At 53.1% G+C, this 19,116-nt stretch overlaps 1 protein-coding gene across 2 annotated transcripts in view; it reads right to left on the bottom strand.

The window, feature by feature from the left end:
- Positions 1-1,338: 1,338 nt before the first annotated feature.
- The window catches only part of FAM166C (family with sequence similarity 166 member C), a 32,169-nt gene continuing 14,391 nt past the window's right edge, over positions 1,339-19,116 (bottom strand). The window contains exons 3-4 of one of the 2 annotated variants that reach the window (XM_045008375.1): positions 18,674-18,786; positions 1,339-3,010 (exon numbers count right to left, since the gene is read on the bottom strand). In XM_045008375.1, coding sequence (XP_044864310.1) covers positions 2,866-3,010; positions 18,674-18,786 — 258 coding nt within the window. In that variant the 3' untranslated portion in view covers positions 1,339-2,865. Of the gene's footprint in view, positions 3,011-9,793; positions 10,800-18,673; positions 18,787-19,116 lie in introns of those variants that run through there. The other variant, XM_045008376.1, reaches the window with a different exon arrangement.

Genomic DNA, 19,116 nt, shown 5'->3' with positions numbered 1-19,116 from the left:
AAGACAGAGACTATTGCTGGAGCTGGCAATGCTGCTTCTTGCCTTCTTCGGGCTTACATGTGACTCCAGTCGAACACAAGCCCTGAGCTGGCTCTGTTTGAGAGCAGCAGAGCGGGGAGGTAACGTCAATCAACTGTCACTAAAAATCTGCGGAGCCTGGGCAGGCAGCAGGTTCTTAGTACAGGGTGGCAGCCTTCAGTTCATGTCTTCAGATGCTCATGACTGACCCCTGCAAACCAGCCCCCCGCCTACACCTCCCAGCACAGCCTGCCCCTGCACTAACCACGATTCCTGGAGCCCTGCCTGTAGCAGAGATGATGCGACACAGCATGGGCACTAGTCAATGTCTTTCTTTTTAGACTGAGATTTCCAAAGGAGCCTAGAGGAGTTGGGTGCCTGAATCCCACTGAAAGTTAACGGGAGTTGGGAACTCCTCTGGGCTCCTTTCCAAGTCTCAGACTTAATCCTTACAGTGAAAGAGCCAGTTTTGCTGTGGGGAGGTGCCCGAAGCAGACACAGTCTAGCCTTGTACGCATGGGACTGCTTTCCTGAGACAGGCTCCTCAGATGGGGAGAGTCCCAGGGCTCGGGCTCCAGCCTGAGCCTGGCTGTCTACACTGCAGTTTTATAGCTCCGCAAGCCCAAGTGAGCCGACCTGGGCCAGCCACGGGTGTTTACTGCAGTGTAGACAGACCCTTCAAGAGCTCCAGCCGTTTGCCTCATCAGAAAGATTGAAAGGTGACTTGATTACAGGGTTCCGGTACCTCCCTGGGGAGAAAACAATGGGCACTACAGGGCACGTCAATCTAGCAGAGAAAAAATAACAAGAAGAACCAGTGGCGAGCAGCTGAAGCCAGGTTGTCACAAGCTGCCGATGATGGAGTTGTCCTTGTAATGCGTGTCCCTAAGCCGCTGACAAGGGGACCAGTGCTGGGACTGGACGACGGGACGGATCACTCGATAATTGCCCTGGTCTGTTCATTCCCTCTGGGGCACCTGGCCTTGGGCGCTGTCAGAGGACAGGATACTGGGTTAGCTGGACCACTGGTCTGACCCAGTCTGGCCGTTCTGATGCTCTGGGGAGTTTCCTTTCGGAGTAGGGCCTGGGGGCGCAAGGCTCCCCAGCAAGAGCACTGAGCTAGGGGTTACAAGGAGCAGGGGAATCCCTGTGGGACGCAGCCAGAGCCCTGGGGCAGGAGAGGCAGTGGGGAGAAAGCCTGCGAGGAGGAAGGGGCAGTGGAGAAGCTCGGCAGGGCCCAGGAACAGGGGCCGAGAAGCCAGGAATGTCCGCGAGCCCAAGAGAAGCAGACGCAGTATTATCCGGACTTTCAGTTGGACCTTTCGTTACTGCGGAAGGGGCTGAACTTAAGAGGAAGGCCCAGAGCCAGGCCAAGGAAGTGGCCACCAGAGGTTGACAGGGGCAAAATCCCCTGCCAAACCGCCCGCTGCTGGCCAGGGGCACTCTGGCAGGAAGAGGCCCACAGCACACAGACACATTCAAATTAGCAGTAAGACCACAGGGAGGGCAATTAACCGTTCGAACTCCCAAGGGAAGCGGCGGCTTGTCCATCTCTCCATGTCTTCAGATCCTCGCTGGTGGCCTGGCGGAAGGCATCCCTCAGCCGCACACAAGTGGCTGGGTTCAGGATGGGGAGAACTGGGTGAAATTCTCTGGCTTGTGCCACACAGGAAGCCAGACTAGATGATCTCGTGGCCCTAGGATGCTCTGAGTCTAGGAACTGCCTGGGAAAGACAGCAGCATGACTCATGATCTATAGTGCCAAAGAGGAGCGATAAGGCTTATATTAATGGGACTTCCTGACTCACAGTCCCCTGTCTCTGGGGCAGCTTCTTTCAGCACTTCTGCTGCTTTACTCTCACTGTTCATCCAGACAAGCCCTATGTGCTCAGGTGGGAGTTCCTGGGGCTGGTGAATTTCACCCTGTGCACCTGACATTGAGCTGACGGGCAATCAGCATGGGGCTCGTCAGACTATGCTGGTTCCTGGGCTGGCCTGCGGCTCAGGATCAGCCCAGCGACAGGCTGCACTCTGGTTCTTAGGTTTATGAGCGACTGCTTTTTTTACAGAAGATGGAAGAACACCGAACATAAAGCAGTTTTTATATTCTCTGTATAAATAGTTCTCCCAGGGGGTTGGCAAAGGAGTCTGTTTCCCTGCTGCCTGCCCTCTTTGCTCCAGAATCTAAGCTTTCATTTAAAAGCAAGTCTCTGGCCCTTATACTGTAGTAGAAAAGCATCCAGTTGTGTCCCTGAGTCCTCAGAGAGCCTGAAACAACAACTCTGAGAGAAGTGTCAATGGTTCTATTTACACCGGTGGGCGTTAACCCTGAAGCCTAATGGTGACCATTTAATTGTCAACATTATTAACTATTTCTCTTCCAACAAACTACGTGAGGAAGGGGAGAGGAAAACCTATTATGGAGGCCTGCCCATCTGCTGTGAGTGGTGCCTCTTGGCATTACGAAAGAGCTGAGCCACGATTGTTGGTACAGTTAGAGTTGTTGGCGGAGCTTCCGCTTTGACCCCGATCTCTCTGGAGGACAATAAAAGGCTGTGCCGGCCAGAGCTGAGCCTCTACATTCTCACCAACAGCTGCTGAGTCTGTTGCGTTCAGTGCTCACCCCACCTGTCCTTTATCTCTGTGTAAAATGTACAGCTACCATGGCAGGCGCAGGGTCTGTGACTTACTGCAGCCACATGCATAGCCTCTCCTGGCACTGCGGGTGGGTAACGAGAGAGCTGTCCTGTTTAGAAACAGCCGCAGCCTGGAGAGAGAATCCAGGGGGTCGCTAACTCCCAGTGCTTTATTTCTCACCGTTCCTTCCTCATCTAGGAACCTCTCTCCTCATGCTCTGTATTCAAAATAGCTGTCTCTGACTTCTCTCTCCTGGGCGGTCACCCTCTTCCCCGAGGGGAAGGTTTGGTATGTCCGCAGGTTCTCTGGAGACACGCGGAATAAATGCCATTGGGTCTTCGCGCTCAGAGGTGGGCTGGGGAGAAACAGAAGAGCAGAACGTGGATTAACCCGCTCGGGATCAGCCCCTGAAAGCTCAGCCCTGCCCCAGATGTGTCCAGTGGGAGAGGAAGGGTGGGCAGGGGAGACATGGAGCCTTGCACAAGTGAGTTCACTGGGGTGCGTACGTGCTCACTGGTGCAAATAAGGGTTGCACAGTCTGGCCCTAACTGCAAAAATGTTTAGGCGGGTTGGAAAGGGAAATCCAGTTGCCTGTCACAGCTGGAATCCCATGGATCTTCTCAAGCGCTCTTGGATCACACTTGGTGGAGGACCTGTGTGTGTGTGTGTGTGTGTGTGTGTGTGTGTGTGTGTGTGTGTCTTAGGCTCTGCTAGTACAAACGCACCCATACAGCCCTGAGTGTGCTCCCCTTTCATCCTACTCAGAGATGGCATGCAGCGCGCACTCAGGGGCTGGCCCTAGCCCCCCTTCCATCTACACACACAGCCCTCTCCATCCGGTGCTTTCAACCTGGGCTACCTGGGGGGGTGCGTTAGAGCCCCAGGGGCTGCTTTCACTGAAGCTGGCAACCCACCCCTCGAACGCTGCCAGTCCTCCAGTGCCTTCCCCCATGCAGCCTGGGTGGCCAAAGGACAGACAAGCTCTCCCACAATTCCCTAGGAAAGAATCACAGAGCGGCTCCGCCTCCCATGGGATGTGCCCCGCGGGAGATCCTGCAACGCCCATGGGCTGGGGGGGCCGGACGTAACACCAGTGAGGACACACTAACGCGGGTCAGGCTTTGCAGTGCGCTGGTGTGAAGACATGGGCCAGTTCACTCTCCAAGGGTAACATCCATGTTCAAGGGGCTGAAAATCAGCCCAGCTTAGTCATCATCTTGATTCCTTTGGGCATGTCTCCACGGCAAGTTACGGTGCTGCCAGACAGGACGTGACTCTGCAGTGCACCTGACCATCAATTTATCCCCTGCTAACAGGGGTGGCTCTAGGAATTCCGCCGCCCCAAGCAGGGCGGCACGCCGCGGGGCGCGCTTTGGCGGTCGCCGGTCCCGCGGCTCCGGGGGACCTCTTGCAGACGTGCCTGCGGAGGGTCCGCTGGTCCCACGGCTCCAGTGGACCTCCCGCAGGCATGCCTGTGGATGCTCCACTGGAGCCGCGGGACCAGCGGACCCTCCGCAGTCATGCCTGCGGGAGGTCCACCGGAGCCGCCTGCCGCCCTGCCGGCAAAATGCCGCCCCAAGCGCGCACTTGGCGCGCTGGGGTCTGGAGCCAGCCCTGCCTGCTAAGCTCTAACCCAGTGGCGCCATTTCAGATTTGGGGGGGTAACTTTAACCGTGATTCCAAAGGCTACTTGGGCACCTGAAAACTCTTGTTTTTTTGCAGATAATAACTTAGCTACAGTGCTCCTGTCGGATAATAATTTCTAATTCCTATATAAAGAAAGAAAATTAAAAAAAATACTGTATTAGACCCACCCAGCTCTAATACTTGTGTCAATTCACTTAAAGGACACTGGTTAGGTTTAAAAAATTAATGTATATTCTTACTTTGTAAGTTCACCTTAACTGATCACTCTCCTTATAGTGAGTATGGCAACACCCATTGTTTCATGTTCTCTGTGTATATATATCTCTTCCTACTGTATTTTCCACTGCATGCTGGGTAATGTGAAAATTAACCTGCGTCCCAGCACTAGATGGCATCTGTGCATCTTGGTTTGAACCTCTTAGCATTTTGCAGCCCACAAGAGGCCAGGGTTGAATTCCCACTCAGACAACAACGTATAGGCAATTTCTGTCTATCTCAACCCACCCCAGAGACTGGCAGAAACTGATTGCCATATGCAGTTAGTCTTTTGCTCAGGAAACTTTAGAGACCAAAGTCTGGGAGTTGGGGATGCTGAGCATCATACAGTCTATGAAGAACAGACTGAGATCGCAGTATTTATTTCTATACAGCATCATCACAGAAATCACTGGCAAATTCTGAATGCTCAGCGTGTGTGTAAGGAGGAGGCAGGGATGCATCTGTAATAATGTTATGGCTTCACATGTACAACGATCATGTTCATTGGCGATGTGCATCTGTAATTCCACCCTCTTGTGCGTACACATTACAATACATTCTTTAACTACACACTCAGATACTTTTTCCGCAGGAGCCCTGTCACATTCTGTGCACAGGTTGGACAGTGAATGAGGCAGGGTGGTGTGGGGAGTAACACTGGGATGCAGAAAGGAACAAAAGCTCGATTCTCTGATGAAGTTGCAGAGGGTTTTGAACGAGGGGTTCTGGGGAAAACATAGCATCTGACTGTAATATGTTACCTTGCAGTATGTGAAGCAGCCACTAGATGTCTGAGTGCTATGTAGAACTGCAGACATGTTATATTACCTGGCAAACAGAGGACAAAGCTGGAACTCAAGCTATGTGGAAGTCTGTTTGTTTGTGCCTATAGCCTGCACTACGTGCCTCTGGTTTCACAAAGACTGTGCTTCTATATGTCATGACAGTCTTTAATTACATGATCACTATCTCATAATGCATATGCACAAAGGAGCAAAGTTAAGGTTGCCCAGGCAACCTTACTTTGTCACTTCCTGACTACTGAATGCTTGACTTTGCAACCCGAGTGTCCTTTTAAAGTAGGTTTTTACTTTTTAAAAAAATGAAATTATGTATAGTTGCTTCTCCTTGGAGAAATAATCTAATCACTGTGTCTATGTTCCTGGGATTTTTACTTTTTATACTCATGAGCAGATGGCTAGACACAATGTGACAATTCAAATCTGCCATCTGTTCCTGAAACACCTGGTCCAATATTTCCCTCAGAAGAAGCCTCCCAGTGCCATTATGTGAAACAAGGAGAGTTTTGACACACACCGGAACAATGAGCTCGCAGAATGTGGTGGCATCATGCTAATGATTTGGTTTGTGGGTAAGGACTGGACAGTCAGATCCACTAATTTATTCCATAGTTTAAACAGACCGTTTGGAAACCTAGTGTGTCTTCCCTGCAGATGTGGGACAATCAGGAGATCAAGGAACTAAGGAGGTGTCTCCAAGCAGAGGAGCTTTCTTGTGATGACTTGGTCTCCCGTGATATGGACAGGGCTGGAACACGGAGTTGGGGAGCTGTCTCCCTACGGAGCTCCAGATGGGCTCCCCCACATTTCCAAGGTGCTAGCAGGAAGGTATGCCTAGCACTTTCAGACCATCTATGGGCAATGGTCTTGTGCCCTTCTGACCACCCAGGGACTGACCATGACCCCTAGCCATGAAGAGTAGGAGAAAGAAGGATCAGAGGTGGCTCTGTCCATATCAGGGTGCAGGATGAAATCTCCCTCAAGGCGTATTGATTAGGGTTCCTGGGTGCTACAATGAATAACAACAATAATAATGGCAAGTTAATGCCGATCCCGCCAGACAAATGTGCAGATGAGTCAGGTGAAGCTTGTGAAGTGCTTTGAGGTCCCTGGATGAATGCACCGATGACTATCAAAGTGAAGGCATATCATTTAATGAGGGTAGGTGTCACCCACTCTGGCACTGGCATCACGGCTGCAGGCCAAGCGCCTGGGTGGGCTAGGCAGATACCGCTCATTGGCCAAAGGGCTGCCTCAATGAATCCGTAAAGGTCATTCGTAAATGCAATGGGAGGGAAGAAATTGCCATGTGAGATGGTTCCAAAGCTGTTCGTTCCTTATGAATGCCCAGGGCCCCTGGAGATTGCACATGAGCAGCTCTTGAAGTCACTTTTCTGCACTGCAGTACAAGCATCAGCACTCAATGTATTATTGAACAGTTCGACACACAGAACACCGTTTTCACAGGAGAGAATATTTCTTATTTCCCCAGCACATCCCTCTGGCCACAAAGCAAATAAAACCTCTCTCTCTCCTCTTCAGAGTGCTTCCCAGTGTCAGAGCTTTGTGCAAAACTGAACCGAGTCTCAGAATGTCCCAGGTAGGTAAGTACATCCGCATTGTCAAGTCACTTAGTCTCCCTGTGCCTCAGTTTCCCATCTGTGCAGTGGGGCTCATAGCACCTGCCCCCACTTCACGGGGGTGTGGAGAGAATCAGTGCATTAAAGGCAGGGAGGGGCTCAGCTTTTATGGGGCTGGGGGCATGTCACACCCAATATGGGAGACAGACAGTATTAGAACCCTGCCACAGGCTGGCTGGGCCCAGTAAATCAAGCAGGTCTAGGGCTCTCGTGCCAGAGCAGGTGCTGCCATTTGACAAATTAAGAGGGCAGGACAACAGCTGGAGTCTATACAGGACCAGAGAGAGCCGGTGAGTCAAGGGTCGCCTGGATCAGTCAGAGAGAGACAGGAGATTCGGTGAGAGTGAGAGTCAGGCTGGGCATGGGAGCTGCCAGAGCCAGACGGTGGTTCCTGGGGGAAGGCTGAAGGCAGCAGAACAGCAAGGAGGGATTTCTGTCCGACATCCCCAAGCCAGAGGGCCAGGGCTGGAGAGCAGCAGAGGAGCTTCCCTGCTGACATCTCCAGGGCCAGAGAGCTGGACCCAGGGAACAGTGGGAGGGCCGGGGCGGGGGGGGGGGGGGGGGGGGACTGTGGGATGCTCCTTGCTAAAGATGATCTCCCAGCAGAGTGTCTGCGGAGGTTCCCGCTGGGGTGGCTATCCTGGTACAAGGACAGGGGATGGCTAGGCTGGATAGGTGGGGGTAGGGGACGCTGGGGGGCTAGGGATGGAGTGGGGTGAGGGATGCTGGGGCTACGCCAGACACTCGGGATGGGGTGAGGGACACTGGGGCATATGTTGCAGTTACTGTAAGAACTCTGTTGGGGGAATTCTGGGGTATTGAATTGGGACTTGTTATGATTTATGTGCTCAGGACTCTTGTAACAAATGAACCCCAGGATATATTTATACTTGGGAAGAGGCTTTGGACTATTTCTGGGAAGTCTGCAGGAGGGAAACTGAGGCAGGCATGCCTGTTATGTAGCAGCCTACCACCGCAGGGCACTCCAGGTGGGGTGGCCCTATGATGCACCCCCATTTTACAGATGGGGAAAATGAGGCTCTGTGAGGTTTGTTTTAAGTGACCTGTCCAAGGACACCCAGGAAATTAGTGCTGGAAACAGAACCAAGGTCTCCTGAAGCCCAGGCATGTGCTTGAACTACAGCTGCTCAGACAATTTCCATCAGGCTGATGTTCCAGGGTAACATTTCTGTCTGCTCACAGAGCTTGACCCACAGGACAGAACAGCACCAAGCGCCTGAACAGCAGCTCCTGGGAGGAAAGCGTCCCTGTGGCAAAAGGCAGCTTAATGTCGAACTGACTTGAAATGAAGCATGTTGGGTCCTTTCAACAACCAGAAACGAACCAGTTGGATTTCAGGAAGGTCGAAATGTTTCAACATTTCTGAATCAAAAACTTCAGAAGTTCTGTACCACGAAAACTTTCGATATTTCAACGTTTGGTCCTGATCTGGGTTGAAGACCAGTGCTGAAAATATCTGCCTCAGCTCTCGCTGTAACCGCTAGGCGATGCTCCTCTATAGCATCCTACCCAGCATGGCAACCCGACTGTTCCCTTTGGCGCCTTACTTGGCAATCCTGTTGTGAGGGCGGGGTTGGGGCTGGCTGATTGGAAGTCTGGGGGGGTGGATGGAGCCCACAGGAACTAACCACCCGCCCACGCAGGAAGGAGGAGCCACAGGAGGCAAAAATCACGCACTTGCTTGGGACAACAACAAAAAGAAAAGGAGACTGGGAGGGTGGGTCAGTGGTATGAGAGACAGGTGAATGACGCTGGATTGAGCACCCGGGGGCTGAATTCCTCTATGGCAGGGGCACCCACCCCCTCGGCCGTGCCGCCAGCCGGGGGCACCGCTAGAGGGCAGGCAAGAGATCCAGTCTCCACGGAGATTGCCAAAATCTCCAGCCCGGGGTGATCACTTAGTGCTGCTCGTGGTGGTGGTTTGTGTCCTGAAGTCACTGTGGTCCTGGTGTAACCCCAGTGACATGAGGGGAGTTACACCAGGGATGAACTTGACTCACCGCTCTTAGTGCACGGTTAACGCAGGCCTGTGGCTGGTCATTGGAGGCTTTAAGGCAGGTCGCGTAGCCACAGGGGCAGGGAGCTGGCCAAGCCGCTAGGTAAGCGGAGGTCCTGAGGCCTGGGCTGACGTTCGGAGGCGCTGCGACCGGGAAAGCGGAGCCCAGCAGGGTACTAACGCAGCCTCGGCCTGTGAGATCCCTTTGGGTGTGTTCCCGATTCGCAGCTCCCGGGGGCAGGCAGTCCAACGCGTGGTGAGCTCTGCCTGCTGGGGGAAGGCAGTGAACGAAGGGCGTGGGGGAGATGCCAGCGAGAGCCGATTAGTCCCGGAACTCCGGAACTCCCAGGCCCAGGGTTCCTAGCACACCACGGGGCCCAGGTGCGGCTCACGTCCCAGGGTGATTCTGCAGAGCTTGACATGCACCTGGGCGTGAGCCAAGACCCTCAGTCGGATCACAAGACTGTTAATCTATTGGCCCGGCTTCTCCTCCCCACTGCTGGGCCGGCCCACGGGGTCCCTAAAGCCAGTGTCACCACTGCATGGACCATCATGCAGGGCAGTGCTGGCATCATGGCTCCTTCGCCATCCACCCGGCTGCTGATATAAAGGGGCCGGGCAAAGGGATCGGGGGTGTGGCCAGGGCTTCCCTCTAAACAAGGGAGAGGTTATTTGACCTCTGTATTTGCCACTGGTGCGACTGCTGCTGGAATCCTGTGTCCAGCGCTGGAGCCCACGATTCAAGAAGGACGTTGAGAAATTGGAGAAGGGCCAGAGAAGAGACACAGGAATGATTAAAGGATTAGAAACCTGCTTTATAGTGACACATTCAAGCAGCTTGATCTATTTAGTTTAACAAAGAGAAGGTTACAGGATGACTTGGTTACAACCCATAAGTATCTACATGGGGAACAAATATTTAGTCCTGGGCTCTTCAATCTAGCAGAGAAAGGTCTAACACGATGCAATGGCTAAATGTAGAAGCAGAACAAATTCAGACTGGAAATAAGGCGTCCATTTTTAACAGTGAGAGTAATCAACCTCTGCAACAACTTACCAAGGTTTGTGGTGGATTCTCCCTCACTGACAATTTTAAATCAAGACTGGCTGTTTTTCTGAAAGCTCTGCTCTAGGAGTTACTGTGGGGCAGGTCTCTGGCCCGTGCTATACAGGAGGTCAGACTAGATGATCACAATGGTCCCTTCTGGCCTTGGAATCTATCGACCACTTGGGGATGTAGGCACCCAGCGTAAATTGGAGCAGCCTTCTTGCTACTCTAACTCAGGCTGCGGCCCAATCCAGCACAGAGTCAGCCCAGAATGAGCTGGGGGAGTGCCCTGAGCCTGAGTTGTACTGTGGCTAAAGACTGGGCCCTGTATTTCTGAGTCCCAGATGCTACCCTTGCATCACATGCTCGGTAGCTCCAGAGGTAACCAGCCAAGGAGTGCCACCAGCTGGCTCTGTACTCCTTGGGCAGGGATGCACAAAGCCCAAGAGGTTTGGCATTTTGTGCCTGCTTGTGTTTTGCCTTAGAAATACCGGGAATGTCAAGTCTGATCTTCCCCGGTTTTGCTAGGGGACTGCTGCGCGCTCTGAAATGTGCAGCGAGAGAGCCAATTTCAACAAAAACGTCCTTTCTCCCAAGTGTTCTTTAGGTAGCAGAGTCTGACTAAAATCCTGTCCCGTCTCTGGTGCTCACTTTCCAGGCTCTGGTGTCGTGCGATGTCCTGGTTTCATTAGTTCTCCAAAGACCCTTCCGGGGCAGACATGCCAGGAATAGGGCTAAAAAGGGTTTAATGGAAAGAAATATTACACAGCTGGAAACAGAAGAAATAGTTTGTTGGAATATTAAGCTGGGCCTCTGAAATCATGGGGTAGGTTTTATTCTGAACCCAGTGATCTATTTCCACTGTTGCAAGTGCCTATGTCCTTCCACTGCTGAGAGTCCTAACGAAGAGCTCGCCAGGTGAGTGAGGACTCTGTCAGCAAAGCCAATGGGTTACAGTTCACACCTCTTCCTCAGAGGCGGAGTCTGCGCCCCCTATTGCAAACTACAAGAAAGAATGAGATTGGCTAGGCCGGGTTTTAAGCAGGCACTCTTCAATGCCTCCCCTTCCCTCCATCCCAGTACATACGCGCCAGGCGCGCTCCCTCTTCACTCACAGATCAGCATGCCAGGGATGCCCAGCTAGGCTCTCTCAAGGGTGTGCAGACAGAAAGTGGCCGCATGCGCCAGGTCTGTCCATGCAGCGCTCGCCTGCTTCGCAGCTAAACAAAGAGGACAGCCAAAGCCGCTGAGCACTGCTGGCTGTGCTGCAGCACACGGAGATGGAGCAAGGCTCTGAACGTACCAGGGACTGGTGCCTTCCCTGTGTCTGAACATTCCAAAAATGTCTTAACTTTCCATTTCTCCTAAAGGATCCCAGGCGGCCAGAGGCTGCACAGCAGGTGCAGTGGGGGAACCAGCACCCAAAGGGTTAATTAAAACAGACTCAGTCGAGCCTGGGAAACTGGGAAGAGAAGCCTCCTTCCTTGCAGCATGTCAGGTAATAGGAAGGGCTCATGTTTGCACAGAGCCCACCTCAATCCCCCCAGACAAAATCCGTGCCTAGAAATAAGCCGTGTGTTTTATCCGACGGGAGCGATGGAAACATGCAGAGGGTTGTGCCAGGGACCCTGCTGGGGCGGGGGAGGAAGACGCTGCTGAAAAGAACAAAACCAAAACACGGGCAGCAAAATGAACGACCACAGGCACTTGGAAAGGACCGGCTGGCCCAGGCTCTGTGCACCCAGCTCCCTGCCGGCCCTGGCCAGTGTGTCCAGCAGTGACTCCTGGGGATGGGGGGCGGCAGGCGGCTCCGGCCCAGCAGGGCTTTCAATCTGGCCCCCGGGCTTGCCAGCCCCAGGGCGCAGTGGGGCTCAGGCAGGCCCCCTGCCTGCCCTGCCCCGTTGTGCTCCCAGAAGAAGCCGGCACCACGTCCCGGTGGCCCCTGGCGGGGGGAGGGGGCCGAGGGCTCTGTGCGCTGGCAATGGGCCGGATCCAGCCTGCGGGCCATAGTTTGCCCTCCCCTGCGATAGAAGATTCTGAAGGACCCCCACAAAACTAACCTCTGTGCCCACTGGTGAACCCTGGGTGTTTAACCCTTTAGGGACTTACTGGCTGGCTGGTTCGGGGAGGTGAAATGTTGTGCCAGGGCATGGAGGGTTTCTGTCTGTAGGGAGGTGGGACTGGGCCTGGACTCTTGGAAGGAAGCAGTTCAAATCCCTGGTTTGAAACAGCGACGCTACCAAACGGGCAGTGTTAATGTTACCAGATGCTATTAACGCTGGCCGCCCTGGAAAGCTCGGGCAGGGGGAGGGGAGTTGGCCATGGCTTCGCTGGCTCTTTTAATTCAACTTTCTGGGGTCCCGGCCTGGAAGCTATTTCACCTCAAATGTGGGGTGGCCGGACTTGCAGACCCTGGCAGGTGACTTGCTGGTGTAATTTTGAATGTGAAGCCTGGGCCAGTCCACTCCCATGCTTCAGGGCACTGCTGATTGCTGGGGAGTGGAACAGGAAGGAATAATCCCACCCTACCATTGCCCCCTCTCCACCCCCAGTTACAGCAATGCACAACTGGCCAGGTGCGTGGGGAGGTTATTTTGCCTTCCTTCTAAGTGTTACTATTAGTTTAGAGCTCCCATCGGGTTGCTGGGCTCCTCCTAGAACAGCACTGTCCAGAACGGCCTAGACGACGGGCTTGGCAGCTGAATGAGGATGTAACACACCAGGAAAGGGCCAGGTTACACTGTTACTCAGGTCAGGCGGACGTCCTTTGGGTGGCTCCTGTTAATTGTCACTGAAGGACAAATGAGCCCCTTTAACCAGGCAGGTCTGCAGAAGTGTGTGAGTTATTAGCTCTCCTTTGGTGTCTTTCGGTCTTAGAGCACAGCGCCCGTTGCAAAGGAGAGTCATCACCCCCATTTTACAGCCAGAGAAACTGAGGCACAGAGAAGGGACACAATTACAGGTCACTTGAATGAGGCGAAGGTGGTTCCTAACTGCCGGGCCAGAGACGGCTGGGGCGGGAGGATACAGACCGGGCACCACGGCTGGCACACAGATGGCATGGAGATCGCCAGGCACGGGGCGGAAGGAGAGATGGGGAACACAGAAGGAGAGCAGATCAGAGATGGAAGTAGGAGACGAATGGCCCTGAGAAGAAGGACAAGAGGTTAGACTTGGAAGCGACTCAAAGGGAGGTTCGGGGCCATGCTCAGAGCTCTGGGAGAGCAGGACCGTTCAGGCAGCGTTTTGGAGGCAAGCACGGTTGGTTTCAAAAGGACCCAAGCAGAAGAGACTGCAGCAGTTGTGGTGGCAGAGGATTAGGGGGTGGACAAGTGATTTACCCATCGAGGCACGTGCATGACAAGAGCAGCCCAGAGCCCTTTAAATCCCGCCCGCGGCTCCGGCAGCCAGGCTGGGGCCGGCATTTAAAGGGCTCAGAGCTCCTGCGGCTTTGGGCAGCCCAGAGCCCTTTAAATCCCACCCACGGCTCCGGCGGCCGAGCTGGGGCCGGCATTTAAAGGGCTCAGAGCTCCTGCGGCTTTGGGCAGCCCAGAGCCCTTTAAATCCCACCCACGGCTCCAGCGGCCGAGCTGGGGCCGGGATTTAAAGGGCTGGGAGCTCCTGCGGCTTCAGGCAGCCCAGAGCCCTTTAAATCCTGCCCACAGCTCCAGCGGCCGGACTGGGGACGGATTTAAAGGGCTCAGAGCTTCCCGCAGCGGCAGGAGCTCCCAGCCCTTTAAATCCCGGCCCCAGCCCAGCAAGGCTGGGCGTTCCCCGCAGCCATGGGAGCTCCGGGCCCTTTAAATCCCGCCTGCAGCTCCAGCAGCCCCGGGCCCTTTAATTTGCCCCTGAGCCCCGGGGTCTCCCAGCCACCTCTGCAGCTGAGAGCCCCGGGTTGATTTAAAGGCTGTGGGGCTCCCAGCCACAGCTGGTGCACCAGGGCCTTTAAATTGTAAGAGGCCCTGCCTCTTCCGGTCTAGGCCACGCCTCTTCCAGATGAGGCCACGCCCCCCTCAGGACTCCAGAAGTATGTACGTCCTGTATGTTACTTTCACCCCTGGCTGTGTGACATTGAGTCTGATCTAATACCTCATTGAAGAATGACAGGGCCAGAAAGAGTTAATTAACTCACAGACTGACCTGACCCAGGGCCAAACTTTAGAAACTGGTTAGGAAGATCTGTGAATGACCAGAGCTTTGAAATGCAGCCGGCATTGTTAGAGGTAGAAGGGGAAGTGTTTGCTCAGGTCTTGGGATGTCAGCAAACAAGTCTTGTCTATTACTATAGCTTTGATTCAAAGATCAAAAAAGGAATATTAACATTTAGAAAGATACTTGAGTGAAATAGTATTATTGTCTCTATGTCTCTTTGAAGGTTATGGTAACCTGTATCTGAACTGTTTAATGGATAAATTACCCTGTGCTAATTGCCAGGATGTTTGAGAGAAGGAGAATTAAGCCTATTGTTTTCTCAGGCCAAAAGGCTGCTGGAAATGTATAAAAACCCTGGGACACGATCCTGCTTCATCTCAGATCTGCTTTGGGTTTCAAGAGGGGGAAACCTTAAGCCACAAGGATTGAGATCCCCAGTCACTGACTGGAGCCACCCTGAATATGGAAATTGGACTGTAACCTGTGGACTATTTCTAAAAGGACTTTTGGCAACTACAAGCTCATCTCTGCTGTGTCTGAACCTCAAGAATTGAATTCAAGTCTGTCTGTAGATTGATCTTTTAACCAACACTCTCGCTCTTTTCTTTTTAAATAAATTTTAGTTTAGTTAATAAGAATTGGCTCTAAGTGTGTATTTTGGATAAGATCTAAGTTATAATTGAACCTGGCTGTGTGGCTGAGTCTTTGGGGTTGTGACGTTATTGATATAAATGGGGACCATATAGAACATGGGTTGCAACCAAGGTCCTGTAGTGGCACCAAACCTTAGGTAAAGGGGGTCATCTAAGGTGTCTAAGACCAGGTTAGGAGTTGCTGGTTATGATTATGCTGTCTGTATGTCTGTGTATCATTTTGTAGTTGAAGTTATGAGTATTGGCTCTGTACTGTCTGTATTTTGTATTATGCTCTGCTTCTGGGAAATATCCCAGACAAGCTGGTGTTAGCCCTGCCTAGCTGGCTTGATGGCCCATTAAGGACCATCAGCTACACAATTGACCCATGGAGAGAAGGCAGACACGCCTTGTGACTCAGCAAGGTATGCAGAGACTTGTCCATGTGACTGCAGACTCCATTTTGCAGTAATTTTCCACAGTGAGGACAAAGAGATTCTTACACCTGGAAAAGTCTATATAAGGCTGATGCATCATCTCCATCTTGTCTTCAATCCTGCTTCTGACCTCTGGAGGGACTTTGCTACGAACTGAAGCTCTACACAAGGGACTGAGGACCCATCCCAGCGGGGGATGTTCCAGAGACTTATTTTGAACCTGCAGTTTACTCCAGCACTGCTGCAAGCCTGAACTAAGAACTTTGCCATTACTGTATGTAATTGATTCCATTTAACCAATTCTACCTCTCATTTCCACCTTTTTCCCTTTGTAAATAAACCTTTAGATTTTAGATTCTAAAGGATTGGCAACAGCGTGATTTGTGGGTAAGATCTGATGTGTATATTGACCTGGGTCTGGGGCTTGGTCCTTTGGGATCGAGAGAACCTTTTTCTTTTATTGGGGTGTTGGTTTTCATAACCATTCATCCCCAGGACGAGTGCACTGGTGGTGATACTGGGAGACTGGAGTGTCTAAGGAAATGGCTGGTGTGACTTGTGGTTAGCCAGTGGGGTGAGACCAAAGTCCTTTTTGTCTGGCTGGTTTGGTTTGCCTTAGAGGTGGAAAAACCCCAGCCTAGGGCTGTGACTGCCCTGTTTGAGCAATTGGTCCTGATTTGGCACTCTCAGTTGGGTCCCGCCAGAATTGCACCGTCACAGGGGTTGGAAGAAACTTTTAATTTATATAAGATTTTCAGGAACCATCATCATATCTGACATGTGTGTCTGGACAGAGGCCTGAGGCTGGGCACTTTAAGGGAACTGCGTTGTTTGGACTTCTGAGTGACCAGTGAGGTACTACAGAAGCTGTTCTGTGCTGGTTGGTAAATCTAAGTACTGGAATATCCACCAGCTTTTGGGGTTTGTCTGCCCCGTTTTGTTTGCAGTTCACCCTCATTGAGTGACCTCAGCTGGTTCCCACAGGCAGCACCGTCACAGGCTGTTACAAACTCAACGCTCAGACCACGTTGACCAGAAGTTTCGCCAGGGCTTGCTAACCTCGCTGGCAAATCCAAGCCCACCCAGATGAGCTCAGGGCTGAGGCCTGGTTGAGGGGTCTGTTTGAAGCCACACCTCAGGCAAAAGCTGATGTGGCTTTTTATGAGAGGCAATGCCAAGGGAAACTGCCCAGTTTCGTAAAGCAGCAGTGTGAATCCACAATCCGCTGGCTGAATCCAGGGCGAGAGCAGCCCAGTGAGCAATACAGCCCGTCACAGCGGGGACCAGAACGCTGTCCAGCCTGCACACAGAAGAGTCGGGGAGGGCAGCCACTAAACTTCAGTGAGGCAAATATTTGTGAGGCTGGGGAGGCACCAGAACGATCACCCCAACCTGGGAAATGGTTCAAGAGACACAAATCGGGGCAAATTTAGCCCAGAGTTTGGGATTTCTAAAAAAACTTGAGATCCATAGAAATATTCCCAGGATTAAAAAACCAAAAAACAAACCCCCCCAAGCCCCCAAAAGACTTGAGGAGTTTAAAAATAAAAAAGTTTCCAGGGCTAGAGCACCCACGGAAAAAAACTAGTGGCACCCCTCTCCCCAGCACCGGCAGCCCGCTCCCCCCCCAGCACCCCTCGCCCACCTGCTGCCCTGCTGATCAGCACTCCTCCCCCTCCCTCCCACCAGTGCCTACCACCCGCCATGATCAGCTGTTTCGCAGCGTGCAGGAGGCTCCAGGAGGGAGGGAGAAGAGTGGGGATAGGGCACGCTCAGGGGAGGGGGCAGAGCTGGGCAGGAAGAGGTGGGGTGGGGGTGGGGTCTTGGGGGAAGGGGTGGGGGCAGAGCTCAGGGCAGAGAGCGGGTGGGAAGAGGCAGGATGGGGCGGGGGCTCAGGGGAAGGGGTCAGGGCCTGGGGCGAAGTGGAGGGTTGAGCACCCCCAGGCCCAGAACATGAAACTGCCCAGGAACAAAGGTGAAAGTGACCTGCCAGGCGCAATGCAGAATCAGCAGCAGCGAGGGAAGCACATTCCAGTTTGAAATGGATTTGTGCTTCCACAATCCCGAGCGTTACTAGTCCCCCAGGGCAGGGGGGTTGCTTTTTAAATCTCTGGGGGCTAGAGAACGGCGGCGTGGTGACGCGGAGTCCAGCACCTCAGCCCCCTGCACAATGCCTGGCGACGGTGAGGTGCCCCAGAACGGGAGTCACGCGAGGCGGCTCCTCCCCTAACCTACCAATGGGCGGGGCCAAGCCAGGGGGAGGGTGTGTGCTAAGCCCCGCCCCTCTGGTGGGAGATGCCTCCTTCCGCTTGGGATTCTCAGCTGAAAACTCTCTCTCAGAGTTAGGTACCTGCACCGTTTTAACAAGAGCAGGGGAGGAGCACCACCCTCATGCCTTAGCTCAGTAGTCAGAGCATTCACCTGGACGTGGGTGACCCCTGGTTCAAATCCCACCTCCACCTGAGGGGGAGAAGGGATTTCAATGGGGATTTGCCACTTCTCTGGGGAGTAATCTCACCATGGGGCTATGGGAAAATCTGGTGTGGGGCTCCCACAGGCCAAGTTTACACCTAAAACTTAGATTGACCTAGTGATGTTGTTCAGGGATGTGAAAAATTCACACCTGAGAGATGCAGTTAAGCCAAACTAAGCCCTGGTGTAGACAGGGCTAGGTCGATGAAAGAATTCTTCTTCTGACCTAGCTCATGCAGGTGGAGTCACTACAGTGATGGAAAAACCCCTTCTGTTGCTGTAGCAACCATCTACACTACAGTGCTGCAGCTATACCACTGTAGTGTAGACATACCCTCACTCTCGCCTGGTGAAGCTGTTCCACTGTGGATAAACAATGCAAGAACCAGAGAGAGAGAGAGCACCAACTATACCACCAGCATGCATTAGAATGGCTCTGTAACCTAGTGGTTAGAGCACTCGCATAGAAGTGGGGAGACCAGGATCCAGCCCCCTGCTCCAATGACTTTTTAAATTATTCCCCTACATCTTCAACAGGCGAGACTGAGAGCCCCACATCAGAATACCCCAGAGCCCTGGGGGTAGGGCATTCACCAGAGAGGTGGCAGATCCATCTTCAAATCCCCTCTCCAGGGCCAGCTCCAGGTTTTTTGCTGCCCCAAGCAGCAGGGAAAAAAAAAACAAAAACAAAAAAACCCACGATCAGCGCCGCTTTCTTCTTCGGCGGCAGGTCCTTCCCTCCGGGAGCGACCCGCTGCTGAAGAGCCCGATGTGCCACCGCTTCCCCTTGGCCGCCCCAAGCACCTGCTTGAGGAAGGTCTGCCTCCTTCTCCCCCCAGCCATACCGGCCAAGCTTGCCTACAGGGGAAGGGCTGCTACCGAGCACACCTTCTGGGGGCTGCTTTTGCTACTCACAGATCAAGAGGGTGGGGGTACTTGTCCTTCTCCTTGACCGGCAGCACAAAGTAGGGAACCACGTGCTCTGTCCCGGTCCTGTCGCGGTAATGCTCGCGGTGCCTCTGGGACAGCTGCAGGACAAGCAAACTACTCAGAACCCAGGCTTCCGGCACAGGGCAGAGCTGCATTAGCTGGCCAGGCAACCGAGGAGTTAAAATACCAACTATTGGGAAAAGATAACAGGTCTTCTGCTGCATCCCTCCTTCCTATGCAGGGCCCAGGGCCCTAAAGCCTTATCCACGAGCTGGGATAGGTTCCTTAGGGCGGGGTCATCTCTGCGTAGAGATGTGCAAAGCACAACACACCCTCCACAGCTAGAGAAATAATAACAACCATGTCTCTAAAACTCCCCTCCCTAAGGTGCTCTCTGGGCAGCAGAGTGAGTGACAACCGTGCTAGAT

Source organism: Mauremys mutica, chromosome 3 (assembly GCF_020497125.1).
Source record: "Mauremys mutica isolate MM-2020 ecotype Southern chromosome 3, ASM2049712v1, whole genome shotgun sequence".
Classification (NCBI taxonomy): Eukaryota; Metazoa; Chordata; order Testudines; family Geoemydidae; genus Mauremys; species Mauremys mutica.
Note: the sequence above shows the minus strand (reverse complement) of the source record. Positions and strands in the feature narration are given on the sequence as shown.